The 18,338-nt window shown below is 37.9% G+C and overlaps 1 protein-coding gene across 19 annotated transcripts in view; it reads right to left on the bottom strand.

Moving 5' to 3' along the window:
- LOC127450491 (pleckstrin homology domain-containing family A member 7-like) overlaps positions 1-18,338 on the bottom strand; it is a 163,877-nt gene that overhangs the window by 2,509 nt on the left and 143,030 nt on the right. For 9 of the 19 annotated variants that reach the window (XM_051714657.1, XM_051714692.1, XM_051714682.1 and 6 more), the window contains 10 exons: positions 15,870-16,035; positions 15,646-15,776; positions 13,463-13,654; positions 13,254-13,356; positions 12,817-12,908; positions 11,185-11,397; positions 8,977-9,156; positions 8,152-8,285; positions 6,361-6,503; positions 439-2,434 (listed from right to left, as the gene is read on the bottom strand). In XM_051714657.1, the coding sequence (XP_051570617.1) occupies positions 2,292-2,434; positions 6,361-6,503; positions 8,152-8,285; positions 8,977-9,156; positions 11,185-11,397; positions 12,817-12,908; positions 13,254-13,356; positions 13,463-13,654; positions 15,646-15,776; positions 15,870-16,035 (1,497 nt within the window). In that variant the 3' untranslated portion in view covers positions 439-2,291. Of the gene's footprint in view, positions 1-437; positions 2,435-6,360; positions 6,504-8,151; positions 8,286-8,976; positions 9,157-11,184; positions 11,398-12,816; positions 12,909-13,253; positions 13,357-13,462; positions 13,655-15,645; positions 15,777-15,869; positions 16,036-18,338 lie in introns of those variants that run through there. The other 10 variants (XM_051714775.1, XM_051714770.1, XM_051714783.1 and 7 more) reach the window with 4 other exon arrangements.

The raw sequence follows: 18,338 nt of genomic DNA, 5'->3' as shown, positions 1-18,338 counted from the left end.
ACCAACAACGATGCCATTGTCCAAATCACTGAGATCACATTTTTCCCCATTCTGATGGTATCTGCATGATTTTATGCACTGCAATGCTGCCACACGATAGGCTGATTAGATAATCGCATGGATGATTGTTGGTGCCAGATGGGCTGGTTTGAGTATTTCTGTAACTGCTGATCTTCTGGGAGTTTCACACACAACAGTCTCTAGAGTTTACTCAGAATGGTGCCAAAAACAAAAAACATCCAGTGAGCGGCAGTTCTGCAGATGGGAACGCCTTGTTGATGAGAGAGGTCAACAGAGAATGCCAGACGGGTTCGAACTGACAAAGTCTACGGTAACTCAGACAACCGCTCTGTACAATTGTGGTGAGAAGAATAGCATCAGAATGCTGTTCTGAGATGCGGGTTGGTGCTGTTTAGGCAGCACGAGGGAGACCTACACAATATTAGGCAGGTGGTTTTAATGTTGTTGCTGATCTGTGTATTTTACCTTACTAAATAGTAGACAGGTAAACACTCTCCACTCTTCTCCTCTCTGTGCAGCATGTTACAGAGAGAAGAGGTTAAGTTTAAAACACACCAAACAGTTCAACATGTATGACACATGCACCACGTAGCTCAGATGAATACGGATGTTGTGAGCAAGTGAGCAAACACATTGTAAATGCACTGGACAGCTCAGTCTTTCAGTCATTAAATGGTTTGGCTAACATACTGTAAATGGACAAGCATGACATTACAGAAATCTTTCTTATAGCAGTAAGATCATATAATAGCAGAGGAAAAACACAAGGTGAAGCAGAAAGATGTGGCAGTGGGTAGATTTGGGGCATGCTGGGAAGCAGAATACACATGGCAGGTGAAGGTGGAACAGACTGCAGTGTGGCTGGTACAAGCATCAAGTCATAGCGACAGGGTTCCCACCTTTTTTGACCAATGAATTTCCATGACCTTTCCAGTTATCCATGATTAATGGATAAGGCTTTTAAAAAAATATTTTGATTCAGACCGATTCACTGAGGAATCATTCAGACTGATATGTGAAGCAGTTTGACTGATTCACTGAAAATAACAGACTAAAAAGAATGATTTGCTCATAATGGCTTGTGAGCACATTTTACTTTACAAATCCTCTACATAAGAACATGAAAATTTGCATCATATTCACCATAAAAATTTCCCTGACCTTTCCAGGCTCGAAAACACAATGTAAAAATTCCGATATTTCTAGGTTTTTCCCTAACTGTGGGAACCCTGTACCCTGCACTGAAATTGGCAGCCTGACCACATGAAAATAATGGGACTGCGGTGACATTTTTGCTCAATTATATTACGTGGTTCCTTACACTACTACGGCAGTTATGAGGTGAAATGTCCACTGTGTGGCGCTAAAAGAGAGTTACATTTTCTCCCAAACAGAAAAGGTTTTTGAAGATAAATGCTCTATCAAGTTTTAAATCAACAAAACCTACCTCCCTACCATAAAGCTAATGACCTAAACCTAACCAACAGTGTAATAAAAAAGCAAACGTTGAATGGAAAACATGATTGCAGAAGTAAGCACGTAAATTCTTGGTGCTTCTACGACACTTTTGGCTCACATGTCGACTTGTGTGCTCTTCTTTTTGTAAGGAACAGGGCAAAAAGTAAATGTATAAACTGATATTCTGGCATTTAAATCATGATTTGTGTGAAAGTGAACAAAAGTCTTTGTTGCTATAGCGCCTCTAGTGTTTATTTCACCAGGAAATTTCCACGATACGTCACATTTTTTTTTTTTTTTTTGCTGAAATTTACTTATTAGAACTGTAATTCTATGAGATTCTATGAGAGAAAATGTTAAAGGGTTGTGTTTTTTAACAGAACCTGCTCTTTCTGTTCTTTATTGTTAATGAGCCACAGGCATCAAAACACTGAAGCTCTTCATAGTTTACAGATGGTAAAGCAAGTGTTGTTTGGCAAAGTGCTGCCTCAGTGGTGCCCCGATTATTTGTGAATTACACACAATTCACAAAAGGCAGCATTTGCTTATGGGTTTTTAGACTTTTTGGTGCTGGCAATGCACAAAAAGCCAATTTGCACACAATTCACACACCTCTCCAGATGTGGAGGCATTTGACAGAGGGGGGCCACTCTACCCTTCTCATGAAGTTTCTACTAGAGCATGGGCCCTGATGAGGCACAATCATGCATCATGCAGGTGGAAAAAGTGCCAAAACACACAGGGAACAATTAGCAAAAGTACATTAGTGTGCTAAACGGTTAGTGGTTAGTCCTTACATTGTTTTGCTCTGATTAGACAAAGGTGTAGTGAAATCCATTGCTCAGGGGAGGGGGGGTAGACTGAGCCATAGAGACGGCAACAGAAGTGGGGGGAGGAAGAGGAGGAGGAGGTGGAGGTTGAGGGAGTGAGGTGGGACTGTTAATCTGCGGTGAGGCTGAAGAGGAGCAAAGACAGGAACAGAGGGGTGTTAATACACAGAGAACTAGTCAAACAGTTAATGACTCATCTCCTCCATATAACAAACCTCTCAGGCTCTGTGAGAAAATATAATTTATTTAGAATAATGAATGATCGTAGCTGTTCCCTGCTGGAAGGTGGTCAACCAGTTCTAACTTAGCCAAAATGGTCTTGCACAGGCCTACTCAACTGGCAGCTGGCAGGCCAAATCTGGACCGTCTGAAATTTTCAGTGGCATGTGTAAAGTTGTCAGTTATTTCTCTTAGTCTCCATTCCTTATGGTAAAAAAAAAAATAATTTTTTTTTTTTTGTATATGCACTATCATTTGCTAACTCTTAACACCCGCCCTGCACTGTGGAGAATGTGTGTCTCAACTGTCAGTCATTCAGTTTTAAAATCTTTGTGGAATCTCTCAGAGGTTGCGCTACAATAATCATAATACGTAATTTTTTTGGAACATGTTGAAGATTTTCTGTCAGAGAAGATTTAAAGAACTAAAATCAGGGGTGTTCCTCCTTCCTTATGTCTTTGCCGTACAGATCTATAATATATTTTTTAAAAGTGTCAATAAACCTGCTCTTTGGCACAGTTCAAGTTTGTATTCGACTTATCTGCAAACTCTATGCAAGCTATGAATTTTCAGGACACTGTTTTAGGATGTTTTAGGATGACCAGAGCAACATTTCAGATGTCATGATTGGTCCGCTGGTTAGTCCAGTTATGAACGAAAATCAGTCACATGACTTTTGTTGATGCGCATCTTGTATTCCAAATAAATTCAACAGGAGTTTATTCGGTAAATGTGTTTCCATCATAGTTTATGCACATTTCTTCTTTAAGCAAGTGTTAAAGTTTTTTATGCACATTTTGGAGATTTTATTCACATCTTGGTTTTTCCATCCAGTAGATTTTATGCTATATACCAAAATGTGCCTAAAAATACGTGGATAGAAACCAAGCTACTGACTATTTTAGTTAATTTCTTTACTCAAACAACCCCATAAAGTAATGCAGTGAATGATCATAACCCTGATATGCCTTCACATATGAGATCTCTTGCATAAGATATTCAGACATGTTCTCCAATGGAAAAATTGTGATAATTGTTGACTACGCCTCACTGCCTTAAACATAAAGATCCATCATGTCAGGATGGATTGACTGTAAATCTGTGTGACTCAGAGAGTCACACTGCTCCCCGTCTGAAGGTTAGACCTGGCAGAGGTAGTGAGGCCTCTGTAAGAAGTGAAGATGAAAGATGGTGCGCTTTTATGCCAGTTCAGAAACAAGTTCAAAGTGCTGCCACGGGATGCAGAGTGAACAAGCCTCAATGCATATTCATCTGGGTCATTGATCGGCTGTGAAAAAGTGGCCTCATCAAGAGATTCCTCCCAGCCCGAAAGATCCAACATGTCTCTCAATTAGCAAGCATCTTTACCCATCAGATCTGCACTAATAAGTAATAATGTTCAGTTATTAACGTTGTGGCTGATAGGCTTGGCTTTGCTCTTTCCTCTTCCTCATCACGCCTCCATCGCAGATGCTTGGAAGTGGGACGGACCCTTTCTCCCATGTTTGCAGTTATTCTGGAGCTGTCAGTATGATGATTTAGGAAGTTTTACTGACATTGTCAGATGAACATTAGTGTGATTGTTTCTGAAGTATTTCTTCATTTTTACTGTGGTCTTTTAAGAGTAATTGAACCTTCAAGTTGTTCACATAATATGTGAGAGTAGTCTTTTCAGTTGGATTTTGGCACAGTCATACAGGGGTGAAATGTTCATTGTATGGTTGTTATGGTCTTCTCATTAGCCTCACTTAACAAGCATTGTGTATTCTCAGCTCTTTTTCCTGGCACTTGTCATTTTACATTATTTGTGCTTTTTACTTTGTGCTTATGCATGGGTGTCTGGACCTTAGTTTATTTTTCAACTTGAAAAGAAGCGGCCTATCAATCCTACTGACCTGGGAGAATGTTTATCAGATGATCCAGCGGTCAAAAAAGTGCTATAGTCAATGCTGTGGAAATTGAAGAGAACATGGATGTTATAACATGCTTTATCCATCACTTCTCATCTTAGATCTACTTAAAGAGGTCAGTGGCTTGGATTCTTAGACTCAAGCAACTACTAAGTCTCCAAGTCAAAGGAGGAAATGATTGAGAATGTGTTTAGCACAATCTGGCATGGATGGAGATCAACAGAGATGATCTTTGGAAAAGAAAATGGAAAATATCAAGGCTCAATCTGGCAACGGCTATCTTTCAGTGGACGAGCTCAAGAAAGCTGAATTGGAGGTAATTTGTTATTGCCAGAGAAAAGGATTTCCTGTTGAATTCTCAGGCTTGCAAAAGGGAAAAAATGTGAAAAGGAGCAGTCACATTTACAAGCTCAATCTAATACTTGAAGATGGTGTCTTGAGAGTTGGTGGACAGCTGAGTAGGGCAGCTATGCCTGAAGAGTCTAAGAATCATGTTATACTGGAGAAGGACTTTCACATCTCCAGTATCCTTCTCAGACACATACATCAAGAGGTCATGGCGGTAGAAACTACGTTATCCAGGCTGCGCCAAAAATATTAGATTATTTTTTGCTAGTGTAGCTATTAGGAAAATACTGTCCAAGTGTGTGATCTGTCGACATTTGTGTGTAGCAACAGAGCAACAGCAAATGGCAGACTTACCCCAGGACAGAGTTTCTCCAAACAAACCTCCATTTACTTATGTTGGACTTGATTGTTTTGGACCCTTTAAAGTTAAGAGCAGGAGAAGCATTGAGAAGTCTTGCAAATACTCTCTGACTTGAAACAAGCCACTTAAAGCTAGAACCATGCACAGATTAATAACACACTTCTGCATAAAGGAATCAAGTGGAGTTTTAACCCTCCAACTGGTTCACATCACGGAGGAACGTGGGAAAGAGTAATCAGGTCTGTGAGAGAAGTTCTTAATTTCACCTTAAAAAAGCAACACCTTGATGAAGAGGTCCCACATACTGATCACTGCGAAGTGGAATCAAACATCAATGGACGTTCTAACACTAAAGCGTCTACTGATCCCAATGACTTGGAAGCACTGACACCAAACCATCTGTTACTTCTAAAGAGCACACCACCTTTGCCACCTGTTAGATCTGTTCTGAAAACGATGGACAAGAGAATACTTACCTCAACTTCAAGAAAGGCAGAAATGACCAGCTGTAGTTTGCAACTTCATTCCAGGTGACATTGTGCTCTTAGTTGACGATTCAACACCTTGCAATTTGTGAATAATAGGAAAAGTAATTGAAGCCTTTCCAGAAAGAAGTTGATTTGTTCATCAGGTGAAGATTAAGACCAAAATTAGCTGTTTGGATGGACCTGTGATCAAAATTTAACTTCTGCAGGAGGCAAATATTGATGTTTTTTACAAACATTTTGACTGTTAGACATTGACCTCACATTGACATGACAGAAAGTTGTGGTAAACATCAATCTGTACTGGCTTTGTACTAGTAAAACGCTACATGAATTCACTAAAGAAGACAGATGTATTGATTGTATTACAATTGATGTAATAAAAAACATATTTTTTGTTGACTTATGTATAAATCGTTCAAGTTATAAATCGTCATATTGTCTACATTACACAAACCATTCACCTTACTCATGTCTTGGAACTTATCAATGTTTGCTCTTTGGATTTGGGAGTCTTCATCAAAATAAAACTCAAGATGCAAGTCTTTTTGGACTGTTTTTATTTAAGAGTCACAAACGTTATCTCCCTGCTTATCTCCTCATTGGTTTTTGGTTTGTTTATGTGAAGCCGCTACAATTTAGACTTAAAACGGTGCTTTAGTCCTATATTACTGCAGAGACAGTCTACAGTATATGTGTAGTAATACATAGTGGAAGTGTTCGTTTACCTGCCACTTGTTTGCTCTTGAGTGAAGCCTCTGATGCTAAAGCATAGGACATGGTGATGATCCTCTCCTGCTCCTGTAGAGCCGAGTCTATGTCTGAGAGCACTGGTTTATCTACTGCTGCTGGAGGCGGCATATTCTGGACACTTATTCACACACAAAAACACACAGACACAAAAGTGAACAATGGCAAGCTCAAGGTGAACAAAATGATACACTGCCACAGCAGGAGGATGCTCTGTTAAAGGAATAGTTCACCCAAAAATGAAAATCCTCACATTATTTACTCACACTCATGTCATCCCAAACTCTCTTTCATTGAAGGATGTAGTATGAGGTGTCCATACAATGCAAGTCAATGGGGTCCAAAAACTTCAAGGTCCAAAAAGGACATAAAGGCAGCATAAAAGTAATCCATATGACTCGAGTGGTTTAATCCATGTCTTCTTATGCGATACGATAGCTTTGGGTTTTGAGAAACAGACCAACATTTAAGTCCTTATTCACTATAAATCATGATTTTTTTGGGGATATTTTAAAAATATACCATATTAGCCAAATGGCTGATGATAAACACTAGAAAATGATTATTGACGTATTGATGCATAATGATACCTATATTAAGTACCTGGCAATTGCATGTAGCATCAAAGCATCACCACCTTGAAGCCTGCATTGTGTTCCAATCTGACCAGATGTCAAGATTTATAGTGAATAAGGACTTACATTTTGGTCCTTTTTTTCCACCCAAAGGAATTGTTTTTCCTTCAGAAGACATGGATTAAACCATTCGAGTCATATGGATTACTTTTATGAAAAATGTCATACATCCTTCAAATAAAGAAAGTCAGACAAATTAGAGACAACATGAAGATGAGAAAATGATGAGGGAATTATAATTTTTGGGTGAACCATCCCTTCAAATATTGTAGCAGCCATTTATATTATGAATGTTTATTGTTCCGTATACACCCGTTCATTTAGCTGATAATTTAGCTGTAATTCACCTGTATTTCGCCCCCTTTAGTGTGATTTATCATAGATGTAATATATGTTTTGCACTGTGGGGGGCTGGGCTAGTCTGCAGGAGTTAGCATATGGTTTTCAAACCACACAAACAACTCCATTGAAGAAAAAGAAAGAAACAAATAAATTAAAACCAGCAAAAGGGCCTTTTTGACTCTTTTTGCATTGCAAACTTAACCCCTGTATCAAGGAAGTGGCAAAAAATGTTTTGTTGTTCTGGATTTAACACTACACAACATTTTGAAAACTGTGCTGGATTTCCCATACTGAAAGCCGTGCATCTTATGAATTAAATTCCAAACATTCAAAGCGTGCCATTTCCCACTTTACAACACATCAGAATTCCACAAGTTCTTAAAAAAAAAAAAAAAAAAAAAAAGGAAATCAGTGATAAGAACTCGATATATTGATTGAGAAATTCAAACAAACAAGAACTTGTGAACTGATCATTGGGAAAGTGTGTTTTCAGGATTCAAGTGTGCTTTTCATTGCACTTAATAAAGGTTTATCTGGAATGTTTTATTGTGATCTTGCTGAATGATGGATAAATTAGTCAAAATGAAACGAGTCACTGACTGCTGCTAAAGCTGAAAAAAGATAAATGAATTTGATAGGCTCATATTGAGCAAGGTTAAATAAATTAAAAATTACAATCTCCTGATGTTGCAAATATACAGGAAAGCTTATTTGCATTTACAATGGCATTAAAGGAATTTAAAGAAATGCACAAATTGGTGCAATACAGCTTAAGCGCTGATATTTCAATACCTAGACTTGGCCAGAATGCTTTTGATACGCTCCACTTTGCGGTGACGGGCCTCCATCTCCTGAGGGCTGAGGGGCTCCTCTGGCTCCAGATCTATATAGCGCTCAGGGATAGCCACCTTCTGTGGCTTAGACAGCTATACAGGAATTGTAAACATACACATTTTTAATGAATACGTTTTTAACACATTTTAGTTGTCCTAAAGAGCCCTGAATTCTAGTTTTAATCTGGAAAAAAAAAAGAGCTAAATATAATCAATTTCCTCCCATTGATACAGTATGTTAATGCTTAAGATTCAAGGGTAGTTTAATAGTGTCACTGAGATATGATTGTCATTTGCACTTTAACCTCTGGTCTTTTTATTATTATTATTATTATAATCCCAGCTGAAGTACAAAGTTAACTATAAGTCAGCCATTTGTATGATGATTTCCAAGAAAAGTATGAACACAGTGGCCGTTTCAAAATGACCTGACATAATAATATTGGCTCAATCATTAGAGCAAATTTTGGGCTGGACTATCTGTTAGTAAAACAATGGTTACCCCAGGGAATGTTTGGGAAACTTGTTTGGAATCCATCATTATTTTTGCAATTCTATTTGGTGCCACTAGTAGCACAGGAATTACACACTGCAGCTTTAACACAAACACACTACAGTTCTTTGCAACTGTTTGAAGATGGGAGATTATGAAACCATTCTAACCCTTTCTCATCAATGTTTTCTGCATTAGTTTGCCTCAAACGGTAATTCATACGACCCTGACACATTTCAACTGAAGGTCTCCTCTTAGAGTTGAAGAGGGGGCCAACAGCAGAATGGTTACCTCTTTGCTGAGGTCCAGCTGGTAGTCCAGAGACTCTAGGTCCAACTCTCTGGGTTTGCTGTTCAGGGTAAGCCATTCATCGGAGTGAGAGCGCTGTCTCTCTGTGTGCTCAGCTGGTTTCTCCTCACCCTGCACCGCCCGCTCCAGGAGCTGCATATCAAACTCCTGCTCTCTCCTCCACTGAGGGCACACAGACACACAGCACTCAGAGCCCTGACAGGGTCAACCTACAACTCACACATGCAACTCAGGTCCTGACAGAGCAAATTGTGTCAGATACAATACTTTTGGCTTTTTGTCTTGATTTGAAGAACAGTTAAAGTGTACAAAAGTGCTTCCATTTTCACTTCTTAATGTTCAAGAGATCTTGCTGTGACAGACATCTTAGCTAAGAACAAAACGATTATAGCAACACACAGAAAGCATGATAAGTTCTCACCAAACAATTAAGTTCCAAAATCCCTCTGAACTTCTTACAAGCACATCTGATGCACCAAAAGAGTGTTTGTGGCATAACCAAAATGACTTGTGTGTTTTATATGTTATTTTATAAGAAACATTCCATTCTTTATATGATATAAGTTTCAAGAGGAGAACCCCCAAATAAATAAATTAATACACATGCAGAACTGAGATAAACTGCAACCCAAAGCATAATTGCATATTATCTGAGCATAATTATTGTACCGCTGTAGAATGTAAAAGTGATTGGAGTGATTGTGTGTGAAGTGTCTTGTTAACAAACTCTCAATCCGTAGAGTAAAACACTCTTACGGAGTAAAAAAAAATTATTAAAATGATCCATCTACAACTTCATTCCATGCTTTATTCCCGACTTTATAGTGCTTACTGGACAAAATAAAACTGTGTCATGAAAGACACTTCGGTTCCATTTTCACAGTACACAGAAAAAGAACAATGGCCTTGTTTTCTGTTTTACTAGCAAAGTGTTTATTTTCTTATGTGCAAACATCTACATAAAAAACATAAAGAAGAAAACAGAGCTATGCAACTTATTGATATGCAAGAATTCTCTGTTATATTGTTACGAGAGTAAAAGTGATTAATAAAACATGTTCAGTAAGTAGAACAATAAACATCACTGGAGACACAGTGTAATTTTTTTTCCACTCCTTTAATTCATTCATGCTTAACCCATTAAAGCTATTCATATTGCATATACGCAAATACATTTTGGTAAGATGTGGTGTAAAATTATAAACCCATCAAGGATTTCATAATGATAAAACCAGGTTAGCTAGAGTAAATCTTTAAATTCAGATTTTGCAGAATGAACATTAAATTGACAATAATAAAAAAAAATCCTTGTGATCCTTCAGTTAGACTTAAATGATTAGAAAGCCAGATGTGAAAAGTGAAATTGGACGAAATTAGTCAAAAAAAATAAATAAAAATAATAATAATAATTAAAAAAAATGAGTGAAGTAAGCACAGTAGAGTCGGGGAATGGTAGCTTCAGTTTTACGCTGTAGTTACAATGTAATTACGTTGTAATAACGCTGGCTGAGTGATGGATATCTAAAAGGTTTGAGAGCTTGTGAGATTTAGTTGAGCAACTACTATAACTCAGCTGACCACTTTCCCCAAAACTTGGAGCATTAGGTTAGTGTTAAAGAGAGGTTAAAAAAGCTTTCTGATGTTAGTGTTAGTTAGGGTGTTTAGACCCCTTATTCAAAGACCCCCAAGTAAAAGCATACTGCTTTGATTCACGATCCCAGAAGGCTACTGCGTGAGCTAGAAGCACAGGAGAAACTCCCTTAAGATCCACCTCCCAAGGTTAAAATTAAATACCATTAGGCATGTGAATCATTAGAGTAGTTTGAAGCTTTCATCAGAGTGTATTGGTTCATTGCAACTTTCATTATTAGTAATCTAAACACATGTATCCACTTTAATTGGCATAATGTACAGTAGAACTCCTATCTCTTCTTATACTGTTGCCCATCTGTGTGGCTCTATAACTTGTAACTTTCCTTTGCATTAAGATTCTCTCTCCTCCTTCCACAAAACACCTCTCACATACCCACTTACCTGCGGTAACACTACTTTAGTAAAATGCTGATCACATTAACGCCAAACCTTACAGTTCTCCACCAAAACAGTGTAAGTAGCTGAGTGTGCATTTATGTCAGGGCGTTAGTCCTCTCTCGAGGATAGTACTGTATGTGTCACTGTGCTCTAACGTACTGATCCCAGGTCTGCAGACACGGGTCTAGAGGCAGAGGCGGCGCGAGATGAGGAGGCCTGTCGCTCGCCTTGGCTGAGCGTCCGCTTGCGCTCTCGTACAAGAGCCTTTTGGTGACGTTTCATCCTCTCCAGCTGCTCTTCTGCACTCATGCGTCCACGCTGCTGCATGGGCTCCCCAGAGTATAGTTGCTCCAAGGCACTCTTTGGTCTCTCCTAGGAGATATCAGTGAATGTGTTAATAATGCTGAAATAAACAGCACCACAGAAAAGTGTGGAGAGAGAGAGAGAGAGAGAGAGAGTTGAAATAGGAGGAATGAGAGAAATGTATGCAATTTTCAAGGGGGGGGGGGGGGGGAGGAGGAGTGCATCTACTATGCCCACTTAGTAGAGAATTCTTACTGTTTATTACTGTTCATTCACGACTTCTTGAAATTAATGTGATTTTATTATACATTTATACAACTATTTTTATATAATGACTGATTAAGTATTAATGGACTGATGTCCCAGTCAACTGACTTCCTACATTGATGCAGTTGTTTCATGTCTCTCGTACCACTCTTTGGTCTCTTTCTTCTCATATAGTTATATCTTCTTAATTATTTCAACTCAAATCAATATTTATACTACATTTATTTATTTACTGGGCAAGTATAGCCACCTAACACAGGGTATCTGCAGGTTTAAGGGAATGAAAGAAATTGTAAGACTTTTTAATGTTAATTTTAAAAAATATGTTAAGAAACATTCATGCAACTACACAATGAAAAAAATGTAGTCATCAAATAGGTCAATATGTTAGTTGAACTGTATGAATGGTTTACACATACACTTCCTCGCTCTTGACGCATGTCTCACGTGTCTAGCGCAAGAAAGTGCAATTGAGCTTCAAATCATGGAGACTGCAGATATCAAGATTTTTGGTAATAAAGGAGTTACATTTTGGTCTGTTTCTTACCCAAAACTGATCGGTTTGCTTCAGGAGCCTTTTTGTCTTTTTTGGAGCACACTGACTTGCATTGTATGGACAAAAACACCTCAAATATCCATCAATATTTCTTTAAGTTCAGCAGAAGAGAGAAAGTCTTATAAGTCTGAGACAGCATAAAAGTGAGTTAATTATGAGAACATTTTGGGTGAACTATTCCTTTAAAAGGGCAATTTTTAATGCCAAAAGAACCATAATTTGGACCAAACAGCAATCTTTGCCAGGTACAATATCAATATATTTTAAAAGTCCCAACAAATTTAAGATGTCCACAAACACCATTTAAGACCTTTTCTATGTTATTTAAGATATTTAAGACTTTTTCATGGCTTTAAATAAAAATCTCTGCTGTGTGTTCATTTCTGTCAATATTTTCTACATGAATCTGTCAGGGTGGGAGCAACACACAGAGATTGTTCACAGTCCGCATGGCAGCACTACAGCAGTAATTAATTCACAAAGTACCGTCTGGCTCAAACCCATACTGGCTGTTTTTATTTCATAAGCTCAGTGGTTTTTACTGGGTGCTGCATCTAATCAACCTGCCACTTGTCATCTCTGCCAAAGTAAGCTATGACAACGCCTTTATTTCCCTCTGACTCTTAAACAGAAAAAACACTCACAGGGCCTGTTTGGCCACCTACCTTCAAGCTTGTGGTGGTGACTCCTCTTCTGAGGGTGACAAACGATGAAATATTTGTTGACTGATTTAGTCTTGAAGATGAGGCAGCCAAACCTAACAAAAAGTTGAATTGGATTAGACAAACTTACTATCATTAAGAGCTGGAGGTTCATAACTATGAAATAACAAGCTTAATTCTCCACCTCTATCAAAGTCATAATAAAGAATCCACGTTAACGGAAAAGAATGTTCCGTCATCATTTACTCACCCTCATGTTGTTCCAAACCTTTATTCCATAGAACACAATGAGTGAATAGTGACTAATACAATTCTGCTACAGTAACATCTCCTTTTATGTTCCACAAAAGAAAAAAAGTAATTTCAGTTTGAAACAACATGAATGTGACTCAAATTTCAAATTTGGGCTATCATGTTTGGGTCTGGGTGTGTGCGAGTACCTCTGTTTGGAAGGGTTTGGTAGCCACCGTCACGGCTCAAGCCCCCCATTTGTCCACCAACTCGCAGCAGCTCAGGCTCACTGAGAAATGCACGTATCTCAACCTAATGTCCCAGGAGACAAAATTTCAGAACCCCACTACAATTCACTCAGAAGCACAGAACAGAACAAATGAAACTGGACTTGACTGGGGGTAGTTGAGTGGCACACCTTTTGATCTCCGTTTGTGTACTGCCCAATCTCACGATCGCGCTTCCGCTCATCGGACTGTCGTTTCAGGCCACGGACTGAAGTGTGGCGGACAACTGAGGTTTCTTTGGGAAGAGGGGGCACAGCAGATGGGTGTTCGTCAGGGCTGTAGAGCTGCGGGAGCGGGGGTCTTGGTGGCACATCTTCCCCAGGCTGTTATATGCAAAGTCCATAAAATGGATATAATGTTCAACCTCTTCCAAAGTTCCAAAGCAACATAAAGCACACACGCTCTGATTCAGGTACCATGCTAAAGGGCAAAAAGTCTTAACTTTGTGATTGTCAGATTTTAACTTAAAGGGGTCATGACATGAGGAATCAAATCTTTTGAGATATAGAGGTCATTGTACTATAAAACATATTGTAAGTTTCAGAACTGAAAAATTCCTCCTTAACAGAAAAAGAGCATTTATTTAAACCAAGCTGCAAAAATGACTTGTTTGGAATTCGTGGAACTTGTGACATCACAAGGACCAAATACATCTGCATATACAACGCCTATTTTTCTGTCATTGCACCCTTGGCCCCGCCCACTGGTGCTCAGTCAGTCACACAAGTGAAGAGGAGAGATGGGCCTGTCATGGGAGATTCATCCAAAGTGGACTTACACAGGACACCTTCATGTGTCTATCTGAATTTGAATGTTTTTCTACATAAGCATGCGCTAGACAAACGGCTCTGACTGCTATCATACACAGTAAACAATTTTATTCATGAATATTTCATGACTGTTTAATATTTAACGGTGGTGCTGCTTGAGTGAACAGTTTAATATATTCAGATGAAATGTGTTGGGTGTATGTTATGTGTTAACCATGAAATGTAGTGTGGAGTTTGTTAATTTTCTTCGGATTGTGTTTCAAATATAGCTGTATTGGAAGGGCTGCACGATGTTAGCCAATCAGGACAGTGGGCATTTCCATTGAAGTCTTAAAGGGCCAGACAGCTTAAAACAGAGCGTTTCAGACAGAGGGCCAGAGGCAGAGTGGAAAATTATTATATATGACAAAATTATAACTGTTTTGGTGCAAAACAACTATACTAAAATTATAAGTGGACCTCAGGGAAGATAATACAATTATAAAAAAAGGATATGTCATGACCACTTTAAGATCTGACAATTTCAAGCAAGATAAGATAGAATTCTAGAGTTGAATGAAACAGATGTTTCTGTAATACGACCCCAGATGTTTTAACTGCTGAACTGCTTATCTACAGATTTAATTATTAACAGATAATCTCCTGATTGGCCGATTCGCACACTGTTATGTTATGATATTGAAACACTTTTACTCTAATGCATCATTTGAAAAACTATATATTTTAACACCTGTATTACAGACTAACCTACATTTACACACTTAATCCAGTGTGATTAGCTTCTGCTGTAGCTCACCGCATAGTGTTGGACTGTAAACTTTGAAGACATCGGATCGAAACCATTCAATCACGCAAGCTGACACGTGAGACGAGAGTGTCACAGAAGTGACACTGGATTACATGGTTGCATCAGATTATATGCTTTTCATTTCTCTTTTTTTTTTGGGCACTACTGGTTAGGTTTAGGCATTGGTTAAGGGTAGGATGCCTGTTTTGCCTCTACCTCTCATTTCATTTTATATCACTATTGGTTAGGTTTATGTTAAAGTTTTAGGTTAAGGAAGTACGTTTTACTCATTAAAACCTCTGTCTAAAATTCACCTTAAAAACCTCGTATGATTACGACAACATTTCACTCGCTTTTGGCGCCCCCCACTGGACATTTCACTGGGAAACTGCAGCCAAACGTGTAATAAGGCACATCATTTTGTTTTGCAAAAATGTTGCCTCAGTCACATAATTTTCATGAGACCAGGCTGGCCATTAGATAGCAGTAACACAACAGTGCCCTGAGAAATTTAACAGGTGACATTTTAAAATATATTAGTTGAAGCATTAGCTTTGGCAGCTATAAATTACTAAAACTAAAATAAAACTAAATAAACTGATACTAGAAAACACTGTAAAAAAGTTATAAAATGAAAACCAACAAAAACTAAACTAAACTGGAATAACAAATTGAAAATAAAATAGAAATAAAAACTAAATTAACAATGTAAAATTATAATAATCCTGGTCTTGATATTTGCATTGCACTCACTCACCCATTTTGACTTAAGGGGTGTTTGTGAGAGCTGCAGGGGACTGTGATGGGCAGCTTTTAGCTCTCCCATGGAAGGGCTTGCAGAGAGAGAAGGCACTGTGGACAATGACGCTGAAGGCACGAGTTTCCTTTCTGGGTCACACAAACATCCAAACACACATGCATGATTAGCAGTGACACCTCCATTCGGTAAGCACAGTTGCATGTAGTGACGGACCTCAGTACCTCGCTCTGAGTTCCAGTGCATGGGGGTGATGGCAGGCAGGGGCCCGCTCTCACCTGGGTTCCGCACAGAGTCAATGGTCACTTTGTAGTTGGCTTTGCTGGAGCTAAGGCCCGCCAGAACATCCTCGATCCTCCACAGCTCCTTCCTCAGCTGACACTTCTCTTGCTGTACAGTAACACAAGTTACACTTCCAAGCATGTTAAAGGGATAGAATACTGTATAATAGCACAGGAGGAAATGGAATGCACAGCCGACAGATTAAACAGAATAAAATTGACAATAGAATATAAAAGATTAGAACAAGGAAGGAATAGAATCGTTGTTTTTAAAAATATGCTTATTTAAGCATTTAAGTACATTTAAGCCATGTTGCAGACACTCTTATCCAGACTGACTCGGGTCATTCTTTGATTAGTGTTGCAAACCGTTTGCAGGCAAATGAAAATACAATTAAACTAAAATTACTTTGACAAAACTTATGATGATGTATTCTTTCAAGAAAAAAATTATAACTTAAACTGAAATATAATTAAGCTTTTAATGTAAACAGGTCAACATAACTTTCACAGGACTTGTTTGGACAAAAAAAATAAAATAAAAAAAAAATAAAAAATAAAATCACTGGAAATATTGCTTACTCATTTTCTTGATTGTTTATACATATTACTTACAATAATATATAAAATACTCTCAATTTTCATGTAAATATTCATTTCAGTGTCTGTGGCACTACACAATACATTATGTCACCTGCTCTTTAATGGGCTATTAAACTTTTTCTTCTTTGAAGATGTTATACAAACTGCCATGGAACTTGAAAGCACTTGGTAGGTCTGATATCTCAAAAGTTTTGTTAAATTTATCTAAAAGTATGAAAACTTTCACATTTTTAAAAATGTGACAAAGTTTTCAGACATATGTCACATTTTTGTGTCTGTGGAGAATACAAAGAAGTAAAACATAGAATAAAAAGTATATTTTTCATAAGAAATAGCAAATATTAGTAGATATTTTATTTTCAGGTGTTTTCACTTTTGAATGCTCATATCTTTGGTATTACCACATGTAACACCACAGAACTGTCTGTTACTAGTGACAAAACAAGAATAATTTATAACTTTAAAGCTCTGACATTTATAGAAGAATAATGGTAAAATAATGCATTATCTAGTTGAATATCAAAGGTTTTATTAATATATATCAGAATTACCTACTTACTGTAAAAGGGTTTTCGTTTCTAATGTGAGACTGCAGTGATTAACAGGAGGCTGGTATGCAAACAAAGTGGTTATCTACCAAGGAAAAGCTATAAGCTGTATCTACGTTAAGTTAATGTTAAAAAAGATCTTACATGTAGAAGAAGTTGATTCCACCATAAGGGGAATTAGTTCATTGGTATGCCAGGACGAAGGTTTTAAACTTAACCCAGAGTGAGTCAGTGAAGGGAGTGTAGAAAAAAAAAAAGTCATACATTTACATTTGGAAGGTTAAAAATCAGCTGTGATGCAGCTTTCTGAGTGAGCTGCAGAGGTGTGAAGGCAAACGCTGAGACATCGGCCAAAAGTGGGTTGCAGAAATCAAGGTGAGAGCAGCCTACAGCCTGTACCAGGATCTGGGGAGCATCTTTGATAAAGAATAACCTAACTTAAACGGTTTGTGAATCTTCTGTTTTGTTGTTGGTGTGAGCACAGAGAGAAGAACCTCTTCAACTCTGCGGACCTACCGGCGGGTCCATAAAGGAGCGCTATGTTGCGAAAAATATTTACGCTTAAAATGTTCATGTCTCTGAATACGTAAGTCAGGCAAATGGGGTATCGTTTGAAAGCTTAGAATCTGAACTTTTCACTTCTGCATGTTACATGAAATAACAAAATAAGGCCTGAAAACATTCAATCGCGAATTAGAGCCACCTAGAGGTCATGTGGTAGAAATATTAATATGAATATAAAAGTTTTTCAAAGCTCTCATTCTCAGCAATTCGACTGTACAGTTTATTTTGTTGCCCTAATACCACAGTTTGAAAGATTTTCAAATGAATAGCAAAGTGAAATATGATATCAGTAAGACATCAAATACAAATGTCTCTTCTATGTGCCGATCACTGCTGCTTTAAGCCCCAAATAGCTAACACCTTTATTTCTACATTTACCTTAGGCAGTTTTCTCAAAAATTACCAATTTTTTTTACTCGTCTGTAAGCTTGCTCAGGTGAATAATCCAATGTTATATTTTAGAGTCCAGAACAAAATATGTGGTCCAGCAGGAAAAACATGCTAAACAAATCATCGGAATTATACAGTACTGTGCAAAAGTCTTAGGCACATAAGATACTTCACAAAAACCTTTGTCTTAAGATGGTTATTTATATCTTCAGCTTTAATGTGTCAATAGGAAATATCGATTTTAGACTTCCAAACATTCCTTTTGCAAATAGAATATAATAAAATATAAGAGTCCTACAACAGATGG

This window comes from Myxocyprinus asiaticus, chromosome 2, assembly GCF_019703515.2.
Source record: "Myxocyprinus asiaticus isolate MX2 ecotype Aquarium Trade chromosome 2, UBuf_Myxa_2, whole genome shotgun sequence".
Lineage (NCBI taxonomy): Eukaryota > Metazoa > Chordata > Actinopteri > Cypriniformes > Catostomidae > Myxocyprinus > Myxocyprinus asiaticus.
This window is presented reverse-complemented; position numbering and strand designations above follow the sequence as displayed.